The 19424-nt window shown below is 46.4% G+C and overlaps 1 protein-coding gene across 2 annotated transcripts in view; it reads right to left on the bottom strand.

Moving 5' to 3' along the window:
* Positions 1 to 229: 229 nt before the first annotated feature.
* LOC126524079 (carboxypeptidase Q-like) overlaps positions 230 to 19424 on the bottom strand; it is an 87061-nt gene continuing 67866 nt past the window's right edge. For both annotated transcript variants that reach the window (XM_050172444.3, XM_055067284.2), the window contains exons 4-6: positions 12444 to 12693; positions 3229 to 3332; positions 230 to 1058 (exon numbers count right to left, since the gene is read on the bottom strand). In XM_050172444.3, coding sequence (XP_050028401.3) covers positions 483 to 1058; positions 3229 to 3332; positions 12444 to 12693 — 930 coding nt within the window. In that variant the 3' untranslated portion in view covers positions 230 to 482. The remainder of the gene's footprint in view (positions 1059 to 3228; positions 3333 to 12443; positions 12694 to 19424) is intronic.

Consider the following 19424-nt stretch of genomic DNA (forward strand, 5'->3'; position numbering starts at 1 on the left):
TTGTGGTTCAGGTTTGGTTCGCGCTCAAGCGTATTCCCGATATATCACTTCTGCTTCCGTTGGACATTCTGATATATGGCTCCTTTGATTATTATTCCGTTTCTTAATTAGATTATACAAATGGTGAAGAAATCTTGGAGCCTTTCGTACCGGTCGTAGAAGCCTTCTAGAAAGGTTAAGCACTGTACGTACAACAGCCCGCCCGCGTGTAGTACTGTTCACTGTTAGCTCCATAGCTCATATATTTTTATTGTCTAAATGGTACACCGGCAGCACTCACAGGTTATATACCAGATAATAGTATCGTTTAGAAAAGCCACTTTTGAAAATTTGAGACCACTAACTTTTTCAAGTGCGACAAGCGCCGTTCGGTGGCTGTAAAAACAGACAACTAAATATGCAGGAGAAGATGTGCGTACGAAAGTCTGAAGCTGCATGAATGCTTCAAAACACAAAGCAATAGAAGCGCTCCGTGTCTACATTTATCTCCGAGGCAGACTGTCTTGCAGATCAGCAAGAACGTACGCAACGCCAGCCCACAGGGCAGTGCAGAGGTCTAGAATGAGCGGGTCGTGAACAGTCATCGTGTCACCATCCGTGTGGTGGAAATAGAAGTATTTCCCATTGTCCGTCGTAAGTGACGCGACCGGAAATCCTGCTGAAATCCATTGCACGAGGTCTGGTGCGTCTGCTCCAGTCCTCAGTTCGGTGGCATTTATGTCGCTGAAGAGGCTGAGCACTTCCGCAATCACACATTTTGCCCGTTCACTGTGTCCGCTGAATCCGAGCCCCATCGGCCTGAAGGTTCCCATATCGGACTCCATGGCGATGTTCACGCGTTCCTTCTTTTCGTCCCCGTGATCCTTGAAGTACTGCGCAGCACCTATGAGGCCCATCTCTTCGGCTGTCCACAAGATCGAGCGAACAGTGCGACGTGGCCGCAACCCGAGCTGGTGGAGCACGTCCACTGCCCGCCAAGAAATGAACGCACCTCCGCCGTCGTCCATGGCGCCTTGGCCAACGTCCCAGGAGTCGATGTGGCCGCTGACGATGACGACCTGTGTTTCGAAATGCTAATTCAAATACACGCAAGAATTTGCAATAATATGCCGCACTTGAGTAGATGCGTTATTATAGCACAACAATATCATTCGGATGGGAAACTAGCCGGAACTTCTCCGGACACCTTATTGAAGTATCATTACCTTATTGCGATAATGCGCGAGTATAATACCGGGACAACCACTTTGCTGGCACCGTATTGCGAAGAGTGAAGAGCAAGCGCGGAGAAGGACAATGCACTATTTATCTGCTATTGCACTTATTACGGTAGTGGCGAGCTCTAAATGAATGATTTTCTGGTTTATTTCTTTGCCAAGAGCTGCGAATAAATTACGGCTTTAAAATATAGTTTTTAAACAGTGTGTTTTAAGGTATGTAGGTTACATAGCGCTTCCTATACGGCCCACTCTAAAAACCTAGAGAACTCAATGAACTTCTTGAGTACGCACAGTTGGCCAAGAAAATTTACTGGACGTGAGTTCCTCAACAAATGTGAATTTATTCGCTCTTGTGGAGCGGCGCTTCTAATTTATTTAATCACCGTGTGTATAACAAAGGCTACTGCAGCAATGAAAGTCTAAAATCGAGGCTATGTGCCCAGGCTTTTCAGGTGTCCAGCTTTTTCGCAACCTCCGTGTACAACAAAGTCTTGTGGCCGACTGTGTAAAAGTGGGTAATTTCTTGAAAAGTGCTCCAGCACGTGGAAGATGACAAGACTACAGTGCAACGACGACCATTTAAAACGATGTTGAAGTTGCGTGCGCCACACAGAGCTCAAAGACCGGCTTCAGTAGCAGCGCTGTGTAATACGCATACGAAGCCACTCATTAACCTCTCGTTATCATTAACCAATATACTTTAATTCCCCTTCCCTCTTCCCGATTGCAGAGTAGCAGGCAAGAGTGCTCCAACTAATGCCGATCCCTGTGAATTTCCGTTGTATATAAACAAAAATCTCTGTGTCATGCCTACATAAATGTGTCGGAAATGATGCATAAATTGTGAAATATTGATGGCATATTCATTCAAGTTTCCAGATCAGTTGACTTCAGTTACCTGAGTTACATCATTTGACAAAGTGAATTTTGTTTTTGTGTAGTATCAATTCGTCACGTCGCTTTGTGTGTGCGTACATAATCATTTTGCCCAGGTCGTGCGGCCACATCTAGCACACATTTTCTTTCTTGGGATATAAAATATTTTCTTTCCGTGTGCTCGTGCTGTTTTAACTCACCATTTAGTATCACGGGACTTCCATTAAATGACGCACTTATTTTGCATGACTATGGCGTTGAACTAAAACTGCAGCGCCATGTGGAGGGGAGGGGTATAACTTGAAATAGCAGGTTAGTTATGGCGTTCCTTTGTAAATACTCTTGAGCGAATTGCTGTAGGATGTGTCGTTGTAGTGCTCTTCTTGTGTTTTTCTTTGTTCCCGGTCTTTCCGCTTCTGTTCTTTTTATTTTATCATGCATTATCTGTTTAAATGCGCATACCGTAACTATCACTGATTTACTCTAACACCCCTGTGTAACGCCCGTATGGGCCTTCAAGATACTTCAATAAAAAAAAGAACTCATTGACCCATTACAGGGAAAATGAAGCCACTTGTTATAACAGCGAGATACCTAATCATAGACCTCCTGCTTAGAAAAGCGTCATACCTGTAGAGTTGACGTCCTGATCGCGGCACTAGATTGTCATGCGCATAATGGTGAAAGATACAGAAGGGAATGATTGCGATGATCGAATAAGATTAATGCAGTAAGTCCGGCATATTGGGACCCCGTTGCAGACAGAAATAAGCTTACCTGAAATTTTTTCTCGCTTTCACTTATCCGCGAATACTGGAAACGCTATTATGTATATACGAGTGCCACTGCCTGCAGGAATGGCGATGATGTTACGTTTAAACTGGCCAAAGCTTTACGATGGCCGACGATGATTCAAGGGATTTTTCACGACGGCTTCTGGGCAGGCATAATTATGTGTAGCCACTGAAACGTCCCCTTACTGCTACAACGGGTATAAACTCGTCAGAAGACGGCAAAATCGCAGAAAAAGAAAAAAAGAACAGACATCGTAATGAAGCGTTACGCTTCACTGACATCAGAGTTCCCTTCAGCTTTAAGGAAAAATCCGAGTCTATAAAGTCCGACAGCTTACCTCACGAGGTTTTTCTCTTCCGGTTATATCGGCTACCGTATTTCTGGAGATAACTGGAGGCAGATCCTTGTTGCGCATGATCAGCTTGACGACAGGAGTTATGCCTGAGTGAGGCACAGAGATTCAGGTATTTACAGGGAGAATACTACATTCAGAACAAGTCATGCTCGTTAAACCAGCATACTGCCGTGCACCGTAAGAGCGGGCCCGCGCTCGCATGTCCAGTAGGATGCTTTGGTGTACTCTTAGAATATTCTTTCGAGGAAGCGCAGCATGAATGGATAGAAAATCTTGAGGCAATGTGCGTGCATTTAAAAACAGGAGAAGTTGCCTTTGAAAGCGAAGTTCTTGCATAAATACGAATTTAAAAGAAAAGCAGTTGCCTTTCAACTAAGTAGCTTAATAGGCATTACAGTAGCTGACAGTTTTCTGGCCAATTATTTCTTCTAAGACGGAAATTACAATTTTAAAAAGGTCGGAAAATTCGCTTGGAACTATGGGTTTCTATTTAAAAGAATTCAAAGCCATATGATCAACCACACAACGAAACTAGATTAGGTTTGGCTGCATGACGACCAACCTGAATCTGATATACATGTTATATGATGCATATATGGTACCGGAGCCCACCATCGCTTATCTTTACGCGGTATTATTTGCTGCGGATCACGCCCGTGCCTAATGAAGCCCTATTGTAGGTGGTTACACCTCTGGAAAATAAATTTATGAGTCCCCAGACATGTCAACAGCGAATTCGTCAAGAAGCGCAGCGGCATGAATTGGACTTTAACGTCTGTGGTGTGATGGAAGGAAAACTTGGCTTAAAAGGAACCTTCATTTCGATGCCCACCACTGTTTTCCTTACTCAAATACTTGCAAAACACATAAGTGTCCTGTAGTAAACGCGTTAGACCGATTTGAATTAAATTCCTAGAATTTAGAGAAGAAGATAAATCTCGCAACTTTAGGAAGCGGCATTTTCATTTGCGCCGCAAGTCAGTAAAAACAGAAAAATAGAAGCACAAGTTTTGGAAACCCGTAATTCTGTATAGCAACAGTGTTAGTCTCAAAATTGAGGTATTTCTCAGAGCGGAGTCTAATACATTATTATTGTGAGCCTTACATATATTATTAGGCGCAGTTAACAGAATTGTGATATTATTTTCATTGCTGGGTGAAGAGTTGTATACTTAAAGATGCGATAAATTATGAAGTTAACCAATTTTCACACTTCTTTCAACAAGTCACATTTTTATAATACATCTGCTTCCAAAGTCGCCATATTTGAACCTTTTTGTTGTATATTTGATTTCGGTTTGGTGATCACTGCCACTGTTGGTACTAGTCTCTCCCAGTGTATATAGGCATACGTGCGTTTGAATAAAGGGATATTTGCTGCTGTGTCGTTTGCTCGATCACTTTTTATTTGTCAGCGACACACGTCGCCACTACATTGGCGACGAGGGTTAGTCGGCTTCGGGGGGCGCAATTTTCGCGAACGGCTTCCATTCATCACGAGCGTTTCGGGGCACGTCCCGCCGCCCCCGTTCCTGCACGCGCCATGGCCTTAAGCCGTGGCCAAAATGGCTGCGCAGCTTCGAGAACTTCCTGCTCGCTGCCGGTGCCTCGGACTGTACGCCGGATCGTTGCAAGGTCCTACAAATTCACAGCCTCGGCCTACAAGGTCGGGGCATATTTTACACTCTTTATCTTCCAGCATCAGACGATGCTAAGCGCTGTGAGCGAACTCCTAGTTATAAGCTATCAGCAGATGGCAAGGACACTGTAGACACACTGCCTGAAGCATCTTCGTACGGCATCGCAGTCGCGGCTCTGCGTACTCATTTCAAGACAGCAAGCAATGTTGTGTCCGAACGGTACCTTTTCGACAGCCGCGTTCAGCAAGCTCGTGAATCAATTAATGAGTACGTTACCACATTGCGGGAGCATTCTGCTACCTGCTCTTTTCATTCCCAGGAAAACTCGCTGCCTGGCCAGTTCGTTGCGGGTACATCACCTCAGAGCTTGCGTGAGTGGTTTCTTATGGAAGGTTCCTCTCTGGTTTTCTATAGCTGTACTCGCGACAACGCAGCTGCAGCAGGTAACCAACGGTCTCCAAGAATCGGCCCATGCAGATATTCAGCGCACAAATAATCGTGAAAGACGCCAACGCGCAGTATATTCAGACGGCAGCTAGAAGCGTTCACGCAGCCACCAGTCATACCGCCCTGCGGTAAATTCCAGCACAATTCCAGCTCATTTCGCTGTCCCACCAAGAACAAAGAGTTGTCATCGTTCCGGTACCATATGTCACCATCGCTGTGTTTGAAGGAGACGTCGCACCGGTTCCTGAGCTAGGAAGGGAAAATTGAGCCAACGAGGAAGTATTGAGCATTTTGTCTGTGGCGACGTTCGCTCACCCTGCAATTCACGTTACAGTGTCAATTGACCATACGGATATAACTGACTTCGTAGATTCGGGATCATCAGTTTCCATTCTAGCTCAGGTCCTTTTTAGGCGGCGTTTCGAAGGGCCGGTGCTTTCTGCCCCTAGCGTTAGGCTAGTAGACTATGTTAGGCTAGTAGACTAGGCTAGAGAAAGCGGCAGTCATTCGTTTGGTCTAACGAAGTAGACGCCAGTTTTAGAAACATTAAACACGCACTTGCATCCAGGACCATACTGCGAATGTTCTATGCATCTTTAATGTTGTCGTTTCCGCTGACGCTTCTGACTGTGCGTTTGGAGCGGTTCTACAGGATATAGATGGAGATGGATTACACACTGTTGCCTTCACGTCTCTAGTTCTTTTACCAGCAGAGAGAAAATATTCAGTAGGAGAATGTGAAGCGCTTGCGGGTGTGATAGGTGGCACGTGTACTTGTAGGAACGCCACTTCACGCTTCTGACCTACCACCAATCCTTGATAACATTGCTTTCAGCTCAGGGACACGGGAGGCGTCCCTTGAGGGTAGCACGATGGGCAGAGCGCACATTCCGGTTCAACTATGCAGTCAAATATTGCAAGGCATCGAAAAATCTAGTAGTGGGTGTATTTTCACGTCTCCCCGCGTCATCTTCGCAAGGAAGAAAACTTTGTTAAGCTAAGTGGCATCAGTTCTCCAACTCCCTTCTTGAATTACCAGAGAACAGCTTGAAGAGGCCCAGTGGAAAAGCATTGCCCTGCAACAAAGCAAGGCCTATATACAGTCGTCGTGGCCAGCTCACAAATCCTTGCGGGATGAACTTCAGCCCTTCAAAGTACGCGACGAACTTTTAGTGGTGGACAACTTGACCTTGCGTGGCAAACGGCTTGTGGTTCCCCTTTCACTTATGCTTCAGGTAATTGCCGCAGCTCACGACGCTCATCCTGGAGTGGTGCGGACAAAAGCGTGGCTGCGAGAAATATATTGGTGGCTGGCCATGAACCGGCAAGTCGAGCTAACAATGGATATACCAAGCAGCCTACAAAAGCACTAAGGTAACGGCTGCACCATTGAATTTGGTCCCCTTTTCAGACCAACCTTGGCTTAAGCTGGGCACGTACATTGTCGGCCCATCTGATGGAGCGCCGCACGATTACAGATATGCAACCACGCTAGTCGATTGCTATTCTAAATGAGCCGAAGTATACTTCTGCAGCGATACCACAACCCGCACAGTAAGAAGCTTCTTGGCGTCTGTGTTCGCGCGCGAACGCTACCCAGGTGAAATTGTTTGCGATGATGGACCACCGTTTTCATCTAGGGAGTTCGAAGCTTTCCTGGAAGACCCCGGTATCCGCTTGAGACATTCGTCCGTATACTACCCGTAGGCGAACGGTCAAGTAGAGTGGTTTAACAGAGTTCTTAAAGGCTTCGTTAAAGTGGCTACACTCGAGGAGCAGCGTTTGCGCCAGGCGGTAACGGACGTTTACCGTTGCACCCCGCACGCCACAACTGCAAGTGGCCCAGCGCAACTCCTGCCCGGACGGTTGCCAAGAACTCGACGGGATGTGGTCGGCCACCCGTCTGCCGCACTCATTCGTGGCCCTAGTTCGCAGCTCCGCCATTTCCGTGAGCGGGTGAAGCAAAAACAGCAGTATAGCAAACAATACACGGACGCTCGGAGGGCCGCAAGAGAAACCAGAGTGGATGTTGACGGCCTCGTCAGAGTAAAAAAAAATCTAGAATTGCCTTTAAAGGCCACCTGAAATTCAGTTGCCAAAGAAAAGTGATCACCAAGAAGCGACCGTCCTCTTTCCGCATTGATGACGGCAAAACGCGGGATGCCTTGAAGTTGTCAAGAATGCCACGAGACTTTGCTGGCCTTCTTACATGGGCAGAAAGAGCTTCAGAGCTAGGGAAGTCTCGTCTCCACCCACAAGTGAGGGACGTATTCCGGAAGCGACCACGCTTGAACTTCAGCTGCTGCTACTGCAAAGCAGTCGCCCATGCCACCTGTCACTTGCAGTGAGCCTGAACTGCTTCCAGTCGCCAGTAGTTCTCCTAAAGCAGCAGTGCCGCAACCTAGAGTTGAGCCACCAAGAAGTAGACGACCTCCAGATCGGTTGACTACCAAGTGTAGGCAGCGACGTTGCGCTGCTGTGAATAAGAGCCTGTCAGACTTCTCGCGAGTGTTACCTTTATTTGGAATTTCAAAGGAGTTTGTTTTTCTTTTTTCTATTTGTGTATAGCTATGTCTACAGCACAAACACGTTGTTGTTACTCTACATAGACATCGGTGTAGATGCACTAACTTACTAACTCACTTTACTACTCATCGAACCTCTGTTCTTGTAAGGAAGGGGATATGTTGTATATTTGATTTTGGTTTAGTCATCACTGCCACTGGTGGTACTACTGTCTCCCCGTCTATATAAGCATGCGTGCGTTTGAATAAAGCGATTTTTGTTGCTGTGTACTTTGCTCGACCCCTCTTCATTTGTCGGTGACACACGTCACCACTACACTTTTATTATAAATGCACCGATCCTGATTAGTATCCCTGCATTGGTTGCCGAGAAAACAACATGTCCACTACTATGTACTCAAATTAAGCTAAAGCTAAAGCTTCCTCTTTAGGTCAACAATCGCGTTCACGTCACCATTACAAGGATGAGCTCGTACGATAACAATAATGGCGTTATCAATACCGTTCATACTTGACAACGCGACTGAATATCAATATTTGATTGCCTTTGTCACCGCTGGTTCAAGCTACAATTAGTGTGTCTCTCATATTTAAAAAAAAAACAGTAATGGATGTGTGGATATAACAATGAAACTTTAGCCTCTTAGCAAGAAACCTTAAAGAGCACTTATATTTCATCCGCGGGGGTAGCACAATCCATTATGGGAGGATTTTCTTAGACCCATACTGTGCATGGCTCGTTAACAAACTTAGAAATTATTAGAGACAAGGACTGTCCGACTTGTCATTTGTATATCGCAAAGATGTTCAGTTTTGCGGTGAGAAAAAGAAAGCACAAAATCGGCCGAGCGTGGAAGACCGCCGCGGAAATCCGAGAATAAAACGTTCACGTAAGGTATATTGCTACGAAAATGGCATCCTTAAATATTTGCATTTCGACATGGAAAACAATTTTAGCGCCAGCAGACGAGGACGGAAGCAAGACGTGGACAACACGTATGCTAACATCGACAAATTTATTCCCAGGAAAAGCCTAGGACACATGACCACTTCGCCATGAGCACCACTCAGCCGTCCTTCAAGTTAGGAACTCCTCGCGGGCATGCGAGCACGTCGAGGCGCTCGGTCGACGCCTCCTAGATAGGGGAAGGCCGGTGCACTTTGATATGTGACGACATGCTACGCCCCCGACTTCTGTAGAATCCAATAGGGACGCTCTTGTGTAAGGGCCGAAAAATAAACTGTTCCTTAGCTCAGTAAGGAAGCCTTCATTGCGGTGAGGCCACTTTATGTCACTCTGAAAGCATCCTTACTGAGGGGCCTTCTGTGAAGACCTCCTTGGTGCTTCATCAGCGTAAGGTAGCTCCGAAGCTACCTTCATGCGTCCTTACGCCACTCCTGGCACTGAACGAGCGCTTCACCTCAACGCTTAGCCACGTGACGTTTTCTTGCGCATGCGCGCTGTCGCCCGCCTGCGTAGAAGCGCGATCACGCTACGTCTTTCCAGGTATGTTCGTTTCAGTCACGCGTGTGGCATGAAAGCGTTGCTAAGCCTTGCCAGGCGTTGCTGCAGCACATCAAGTTTTGCACTGTAGTGTGGTACTTTCTTTACGTTTAGTAAACAAAAGTAAAAGAAAGCGTCCACGCATCGCTACATTAGCTCTTCAATTTAAAATTGTACGACGATACAACATTTTTAAAGCTTCACTGTCCGCGAAATTGCGATTTCACCGTGGCGTTGCTTCGAGGACGCACATGACATCACAACGCGCGCCTCGCCGCGGATATTTCTCTCTCTCTCTCTCTCTCTGTCGCTCCCTAGTCACTACTGCGCATGTGCCACTAGTAGCGCCGAGCCACAGGTGTTCCGCCGCGGCGCAACGCCACGCCTTTCGGCCGCCGCCGTTTGGTAGGACGTCAACGCGTTCCTCGTCGTTGCACTCGCCTCCGCTCGCTTCGCCAGTTGCGTCGCATGCCTGATAACATGCCGGAGGATTGAAAAGGAGAGCTCGCATGCGCCTTAACCACAGTTGAGGCGGCAGTATGGACGGCGACAATTCTGATAAGCTGGAGGAGGCTTGGAATCGACATCGGAACGCGATGAGGAGGAAACGAATCGCCCAGGAAACAGACGAACAGCGCGCCGAACGACTGGCTAAACGCCGCAACACAGCGAGACAACCAGACTAACCTGGACTTGCAATGAAGGTTAACCAAGGCTAACCATGCTATTCCTTAGCTTTGGCTACGTATATCTTGGCATAGCGGAGCTAAGCCACTGCCAATTTTTTTTATAGAATAATGGGGTTCGCGCAAGGATTTTAAGAGATCATATCGAACCCTGGCATGCGGCAACCGCTCCTTACGTGAGGACGGGCGAAATGAACTTTCAGAGTAGGCTTGCTTCCTCCATCGGTCCTTCGCTGTAAGGAGGCCTGAGGTAAGGTTAGGAAGCGGTCGAAGGAAAGGAACGTTACATTGTGTGGGCCTAAGCCACGGTGACTTAATCTTGACGCCTTTCATCACGTCAGTCTTAGCAATGGAAATTTCGGTCCAAGTAGCATGACGTCATCAAGCAGAGTGCACAGGCCTGCTATCTAGGAGCCGTTGACTTGACGCGTTTTGATTTGGCCTTACGAAGGCGCAGTTAGAAAGCAGGGGAGAGCTCGCGCGGACACAAGCTAGTGAGAGCGACGATTCCCTGGGGTCGCGGCGATGCCGTCTCCCCTCACGCAACGCCTGGCGCACTATGAATTCAGCACATTGTTCCTTTCGCTCGCTCCGTTCCGTCAAGGCATGCTCGTGTCGTGACGTGGCATCGCAGCTAATGGGAGTTTAGCTGCTGTTTTTCGCTTGGCGGAGGGGGGGGGGGGGGGGGGAGGAGGCAACAGAGGCCCGCTTTAGCGCTCAATGGGTCGTCTGATGCTTTCGCATCAAAACTCCACCTTTGCACGCCATGCACAGCAGCGCCACACGTGATCAATATGTCCAACAATCTTTTCCACAACGGCTTTTTCTTTATCTAGCAGGTCTATAGATTCAGCACTCACACAGCTTTCACCATTACGATTGATAGCTTTCGCCTCAATAAATTTCCCGCACCTCTTTATCTCTGTGTCCGGCCACAACCATACAATCAGCAAAAAAAACGAGGGCAGCTAAATTCGTGACATTCAACAAACAGGTCACAGTCATTGTATTTATTCACGCTCAAATGAGGCTCTCTTATTCGATCATTAACACGTCGTCCTGTTTGTCCTATGCACTTTCCGCAGGACAGCGATAGCTCTACAACTCTGCGTCCTTCTCACCACTGCGTACAGCAACCGCAGATTTTCTTCACGGGTCTGTGAACTGACACACCTCTCTTAACTCTTTCTGGAGCTTAAAAAGCAACCCTTGTGTTCGGACACCTAAGCAATTTTTTAAGACAGTGGGCCGTCCTGTAAAGGTACGGCACAACCGCTTTATTGCGTTTGTTTTGCGCCTGTTCATTTATGTCCAATTGCTATATACTAGACGACATCTTTTCAGTAAGCCCTCAGCTACAGCAACTTGCAAGCAATTCGTAAGCCCTGCTTTAGATAACCGTTCTGATTGATTCTTCAGCCTTGTGGAAATCTTGTGATAGCACGACTTTTTTAAAGCATTTCCAAGGCATATGTTAGCGATGCTCTTTTCAACAACCTACGAATGGGCGCAGTTGTGCGGTAGCAAGCGCTTATAAATGCAACACGCGTGTTGGTCTGAAAACTCAAGCTGTGTGTCTGAACACCGCAGTGCTATTTCGGCGAGCAAACCAACCGTCAGTGTTAGTGGAATAAGGGCTTTATTAAAACATTCAAAAGTAAAACATAAAGAAGTTTATTCACTGTAGCATATGCGTGCTCATTAAAAAAATAAATCAGTGTCGGCATATATGAACAATTTAGAAACAATAACTAAATCAAGGCATCCGACAAGTTTCTATTCTGTCGTTAAAATGACGCTCGTGTTATGGCACTAAAAAATGCTTTCCAAGTTCCGATAACATCAAGCCGAACATACAGGATTGCATTTTAAGCCAGCCGCTTATGTGTCGCACGGACGAGATCATGAGCTGAAAATTCATGCCATTTATATTAAGGATGACGTCTTTCGCTGCTTCATATTCTTTTTTTCAATGACCGATAAGAGATTGGCACGATTGGCCTCCCAGTATTGTGAATACTATGAGAAAGAAGACGATGTGCTTCTGGTCTCTAGCTGCGCACGAGATGAGGGCTGCGTTCTTTTGGAACCGCCTGCAATTGCTCATTGCTCCGTGACCACAGTGAACTGCTTAAAAATATTTTTCCTATTAATAATTTCTTCTATGCTATAGGCCTTAGGAAGGCTACATTGTGACTGTTTCCTTCTATGAGTTGTTTCCTGCTCCGCCATTGACGGCAACTGGAACCAGGCGGTAAGAAGATTAATATAATCAATAGCTTTGCTAGGCAATACTGATCATATTTAGAATGATATATCTCTGTTCTGTGTAAGCGTTATCTGCAAGGAAAGTCGCTCAGACCGGAAATCGGTGCAGGAGTGCCCGCTGCCTTACCTCGGTTCTGCAGCCGTTTCAACAACTCGGCGTCTTCAACCGTTATGCTTGCGGCTGGTACGCGATTACTTTTCTCGGTAAACTCCGTGGACCCTGTGTGCGGAGACGCTATGGAAAATGGCGTCACCGAGCGTACTAGGACGGCGACAGCACCAGCTTTTGCCGCTTCGGCTGGACCTTGCTTCCTGTACCTTGCCGACGCACTGTAGGAAACGAACTTCTGGTTGAAGACGAGAATCTTGCCAACCACCTGTAAAGTGAAAGAATGCGTTATTCGCAAGCCCATGGCGTATCTATGTTCGATGGGACAGTTGGCATATGAATTAGGAGGTTCGTGATGAGATACAGATGACTTCGTACGCGACGAATATGCGATATCGAGTCAACGTTTCACTGCACTTATTGCACAGTCTTGATTGCTCCGTGTAACGGAGGAAATTGAACTTTTTCATGAAAAAGCACATGTGCAATTCTTAGCTGCTTGCAAGATAGTAGGGATTGTCAACCTATACAAGCAAACTTTCGTTTCCGTCTTCCCAAAAGCCGTCTTACTTAAAGATAACTTATTACTCCTTTCATGGCACGCAAGTCATAGCGCCATTTGAATACCATTTGATAAACTTGCTGAACAAATGTAAGTCAGTAGCCTCATATGGTATTCGAACGCAGATAGCCTTTTATTTGCACACTCATTTAATTTAGGTGTTCATATATGCAGAGTGTACTCAAGGGCGTATATAATATGCTGCCACTGTACCCCATCCCAACCTGTGCATTCTTGCGCAAGCACAGGCTTTTTGCATTTTCCCTGGTGCTTTATGCTCACTTTTTACAGTGAAGCTGTTAGGCGACCAGAACCGTTCGAAAACGCTTGATGACGGTGTGATGAAAGAAGTCGCCGATTCACCAAGCTTACATTTATATGATTATAAACAGCATGTCCAGGATCATGTCGGGTAATTGCGGGCTCATCAAAAATGCCTAAGCGCGCGTATATTACCTCTTCAAAGATGTCACATGAAACACTTGCAATGTGTCACCGCAGCCCTTTGAGAACCGAACGAGGAGGCAACTATATTTGAAGAAAATCTGCGGCATGCTACGGGCTATATATAAGGAAAGCTTGAAGTTTCTAAGTTACATAGGTGGCTTCGAAAATATTGGCGTAGCATCCATTCAAGACAACTGACGATGCTACAGTGATTAACAACTTCTCCTGCGATGTGTTACTTACTGGTGATGATATTTTATGATCATTATTAGAAGCGGCGCTCACCAACTGGTGCACAAGCCGTAGCATACACCCACTGGTTGAGTCGCCGACTCCGTTCTTCCCAGAGAGATTGCCATGCCCGAAAGCGTGTTGCTCTCCCTTTTGAGGAACGAAACGATTCATCTCATCTAGGCGCCTCGCCGGAAGCACCACAGCGGCTGTCACACACACACACAAATACGTGTAATTTTGAAGCATTGCGTCACAGGATCTGGCACAGAAATAGTTCAAAGCATAGGAGCACGTAGAAAAATAACAGCACTTTACGGACGTTTCAGCCATAGTCCGGCCTTCATCAAGAGTGCGATTGCAAGCACACGTTTACGATTTACGTTTTACCTTACATTTTAATTTTACATTTTATGATCTGAGCTCGCAATTTATACGTTTTTCTCCGTATAAGCAAAAAAGAAGCACGAATACAAACTGTGCGAACTTGTGCGAACACGCCCAAAAACGCACACACGGATATTGAATTTTCCATTGTATTAATAAATGCTTCTTTCTGTTCCTCTCTCACCCAGTCGCGCACAAGCAGTGGAATATAACCAGCGACATAACGGTTAAATCCTAAATAATTGCTGGGTAGTGCGTCAAGTGTCCTAACAATTCAAACTGCAATATTATTTCTAGAATATTCGTTTGCTCCCTATTTCCACGCATGACAAGAGAGCCATAGTTGATTTGTCCTGTCTCCTTGGTGAACTAAACAAAGTATGTTCCTCATGTGTCTTTTAAATGAAAAGCAGGTTGCCAGTCACCTGCGACGTAGGTTGAAACTGTGCACGTTGATAACAAGATTTCAAGAACGCTGCATGTACGAGCGTACTTTACTAATGGCGTAGGAAGTTGGCCCAAAGTCCTCAAAGAAGTCAACGTTCGCCAAAGTTGATATTTCAAGTGAATAGGGCCAATCTCATGGAAAATGAGTGGGCAACATTTAAAGAGCTTTACTTATATGGGCCTTGCAAATACGATCAATCGCCGAAACATAAAATGCGCGTTACGGTTTTTATCCGTAAGCTTTCCATGTTTGCTGAAGCAAATGTAAGTCATACCAGGTTCACATATGGAAAATATGTGGGGGATTGTAATTGTAACGTGTGGAAAACATTTTAATGTCCTTGGCCTAATTAGGAGCTTTGAAAATTACCACTCAAGCAACGTTTTCTTCCTATATAATGCCTGCCGCAAGGCACGTAGTAAATAAACAGCACGTGGTTCACATTTAGTGAGAGTAAGGTGACTGTTACGAGTAGGCAACGTTCAGAGCTGGTGGGTCAGTTGTGGCCTTTGCAGTAATATAGGCACGCAAGCACCACGGCGCATTGTAAGCAGCAGGCTTTAAGATCAACGCAAAGTTTGGGCCGCTCTATTGAGAGTAGTATAACTGCCTACGAAGCAAAACTATTAAAATCAGCAAAAACATAATACAGTTGTGTCGTATGTCAAATTTGTGCGAGTGCGCGGGAATTTATTACAGCTCTTGTGAAAAAAACCACCTGTGCGTCCTTGAATGCCTGATACGGTGCTTATTTGCAATGTTTCCCAATGTGTCCAGAGAACTCTATGCCACACAATGTTTATAATTGGTGGGAATTGGGTATATGGTGTAATTATATGTGATGAAAGCTTAACGTTTCCGAATAGTTATTCAATTCGTAGATCATTGCGAAATGCCTCTTTTCTCCACATCTTATTACGTTTCATGAGGTTCCTCCGGTGTCCTTTGTAAATTAAAGGAGCTACCTTGATTATGTTTTGATAAACGTGAGACAGCTTACTTCGTTATGTAAGTAAACATCTAATTACGCGGGTTAATCATGTCATTTGCAGAAAATTACTTATACTAGCACTCCAGAGCATTGTGGGTGCTTTATAAGTGTCGTAGACTTTAGCTAGCACTACTGGTAGAACCAACAAAGAAGCCTAGACAAATTGGGTGAAATTGGTGGGAACATTATGACTGATGGACGCACGAAGTACGATGAATGTGGTTGAACAATGACATCTGCTACAAATTTCTTTAATATGTGCCTAAAGCTTTTTTTATACCTTGTTTTCTTTCTTTGCTTTTGTGTTTGTGTGTGTACTAAGTGGGGTGATGAAATTTAGAAATCTGCAGGCGCAAGTTGGTGTCAGCTAGTGCAAGACAGGGATAATTGCAAATCGCACAGACAGGCATTTGTCCTACGGTGGATATACATAGGCTTATGATGCTGGTGATGATCATAAATGATGATGACTATGAAATAATGAATGAAGGAACGCTGTACCTTCATTTATATTGGCATACTGTAATTGTACAATGTGCCGTATACCGCACAGTATTTATGCTGAACTTCGATATGTGTTGACCTTCTCTATTGACCTCGAACTGTTTTGCCCACTTGGTGACAGGTACGTAATAAATAAATAAATAAAATACATAGATAAATAAATTTGAAATAAATAAATGCGCTATGTGAAACATTTAATGCAGCTGCTCAAGAAACGGCGTCGCTGGAAATTGGGTCATTATTTGGCAACATCGCCCGAGCCTGTTGTCTTTTTGGTAATATCATTACTTGAATTCTGTAAGCCAAAGAAAGGCTGCCAAGCTCAGTCGTGTACTGCATAATTCAGGGTACAGTTAAAGCTCCATCTAGCGAAACCCGACATTACGAAGTTCCCGATCTAACGGAGAAATTTGAGTTACCCAGCAAGTAGCCATCAGGTTCGATGTAGTCATTGACCCAAATTAACGAAATTAGCTTACATTCAACCCCAATTAGTGAAGGTTTCTCAGAAATAAGTACGTAAAAAAGCTGTAATTTATTTCTAATTTAGACGCAGACGAGCTTTTGTTCGAGTGTGCGCTCCACCCTATCGCGTTAAAACAAACAGGCACCGTAGTCACCCGCGGATGACGTTACGATCTGGGTGTCCGAGGGAAGCGACGGAGAAATCGAACAGCGATTACAGAACGCGGTGGAGGTGGTGGAAGAGTACCTCGTCGGAACCGGTCTCGCCTACTCGCCAGAAAAATCGGAACTCCTCCTCTACCGCCCGACGCTTAGGAGAAGACCCCCCAAGGCTTACATCCAGCATGCTGCATACGAAGAAATTTGCATACGCACCAAAGACGGACAAAAACTACCCAGGGTGAAGCAGATTAAGGTGCTCGGACTCATCATAGAATTGAACGGCAACAGCGGAGAAACGGTCAGGCATTTGGAGACTAAGATCGCGAACACGATGAGGCTCATCAGAAGAATAACCAACAGACATCCGGGTATGAGGGAGGCCAAAGTCGTCAGACTCATACACTCCTTCATTATTAGCCACATTACCTATGTGGCCGCCTACCACAACTGGTACGCAGACCAATATGCCAAACTGAACACCCTCATTAGAAGAGCACACAAGATGGCACTGGGCCTTCGAGACAGCACCAGCACGGAACTTCTGCTACAGCTGGGCGCCCACAACACGCTTGAAGAGTTAATTGAGGCACACCAAATCTCGCAACTCGAAAGACTAGCGAAGACACGAACGGGCAGGAGCATCCTGGACAAACTCGGGATAAGTTATCACAAGCAGCACGGCGACAAGACATCCCTTCCAAGCGCGATCAGGGAAAAGCTGCAGGTGGCGAATATACCCAAGAACATGAGCCCCGAATTCAATCAGGGTCGAAGAGAGAGTAGAGCCAAGGCTTTACTCCAAGCCTTCGGTGGGGACAAGGAAGCGCTGTACGTAGACGCGTCAGAATACGATAATCGACGTGCTTTTGCAGTGGCCGTCCTCAATACCGAGAAACAATTGGTCAGTTCTTGTGGCATACGTGTAAAAAACCCCGAGGTAGCGGAAGAGGTGGCGATAGCTCTAGCCATCGTTAACCCCAGTTGTAGATACGTACTCGGTTACTCGCAGACGGCGGTCAGAAACTATGCACAAGGCAGAATTTCGCCGAAGGCTGAGGCTATACTCAAAGCCAACGCGAACTATGTCACCTCCGAGGAGACGGAGGAACGACACATTATATGGTTCCCGGCTCACACGTACCCGGACACCCCCATACCCAACCTCAACGAGGAGGTCCACCGCGTAGCGCGAGGTCTCACGTTCCGCGCCCGCGAAGAAGGATCCTCTCTTGGGGTTGGAAATCCAACGCAGGCATGGACAGAGAGGAACAGAATGACCAGATACTGTGATATTACAAAATTTTATCGAAACTCAAGGCGGGTTTATCCGCCCCCCAACCCCAAACTCGACAGGGCCCAAGCAGTAGCCTGGAGGCAGCTACAAACAAAGACCTTCCCCAACCCCGTCCATCTCAGGAGGATATATCCGGACATCTACTCAGATGATAACTGCAAACTATGCAGCAGTGCTCACGCATTTCTTAGACACATTCTCTGGGAATGTTAAATTATATGCAAAGAAAATGCAGTTTCCCCAGATGAAGCTGCGGCGCGATGGACGGCCGCGTTGCGCAGCTCAAACCTGGAAAATCAACTATGGGCCATCCAGCAAGCCCGTGAGGCGGCGAGGAGACAGGATCTCCGGACCTCCTCGGGGGCGGCCTAGGCCCAGGCCACGAATTTGCCGGATTGTTAACAAAGTTGTTACCACCACCACCTAGTCACAGCCCTAGTTCTACATTGAAGAGGGTGCACGCCGCGGCCATGCACGGAACAACTGACTCAGCAGTCGTTATCGTTCTTAGGTACCAGATGGCACTCGGGCGCCGGTAGTTGGGCCGCCCTTACGGACTTTGAAAGCGAAAGGTTTACTACGCCAGCCAGCGAACCATTTCGGCTCGTCCTGCCGTATGCCGTGGCTGATGAACGACCTTGAGCCGCCATTGCCTAGCAACGCCGCAGCCGCGCTCCAACGGAAGGCGTCGCGGTCGACGCCGGTGCCGTCGCCGCTCGCTTCACTGCTCCGCTGGACGTAAAGGGAGAGGGGGTGTCGCCTCGCGGGGGGGGGGGGGCTATATATATATATGCGCTTCGCTCACAGTGTATTTGGTCGGTATGGAGAGCACGAAAGATGCGCAACAACAACAGAACGAAGCGAGGAAGAGACAACGCGCTGCACGACTCGAGAAACGTCGGAATGAGACGCTGCATAGACGACGTGTCGAGGAAACGGAGGGAGAACGTGCAAGAAGTCTCGGAACCACAAGCGTAGCCATGAAACTGTTGTTTCCCCAATTAAACTAGGGTTAACCAGAGCTAAACCACAGGCAATTTTTACACTCGCAGGAGTGGGTTAGCGGCAAATACAATGCCGTAATGCCTGGTGGGTGCCGCTACATTTCGATTTTAGGTTTCGAAGGAGCAAAAGCTCTCTTACTCAATTTTTCGAACTTCCCGATCTAAAGAAATAATTCGAGCGTAGTGAACATTTCGATAAACAGAGTTTCAACTTTATGCTGGCAAGCTCTCTAGTGCGTCGTTGCGACAATTCAAATGTCTCTCCTCAATTTGCTCTCTCTCTCTCTCTCTCTCTCTACACACATATATATATATATATATATATATATGTGTGTGTGTGTGTGTGTGTGTGTGTGTGTGTGTGTGTGTGTGTGTGTGTGTGTGTGTGTGTTTAAAGCCCACTACGAAAGCACTCTTTTTCTACTCACACAATAGTTGTTTCCTTGGATATATGCAGTTCCAGAAAAGGTTAGCCACGGTCTTTCTTTATAATATACAAAAGGC

The sequence above is a fragment of the Dermacentor andersoni genome, chromosome 3 (assembly GCF_023375885.2).
Source record: "Dermacentor andersoni chromosome 3, qqDerAnde1_hic_scaffold, whole genome shotgun sequence".
Classification (NCBI taxonomy): domain Eukaryota; kingdom Metazoa; phylum Arthropoda; class Arachnida; order Ixodida; family Ixodidae; genus Dermacentor; species Dermacentor andersoni.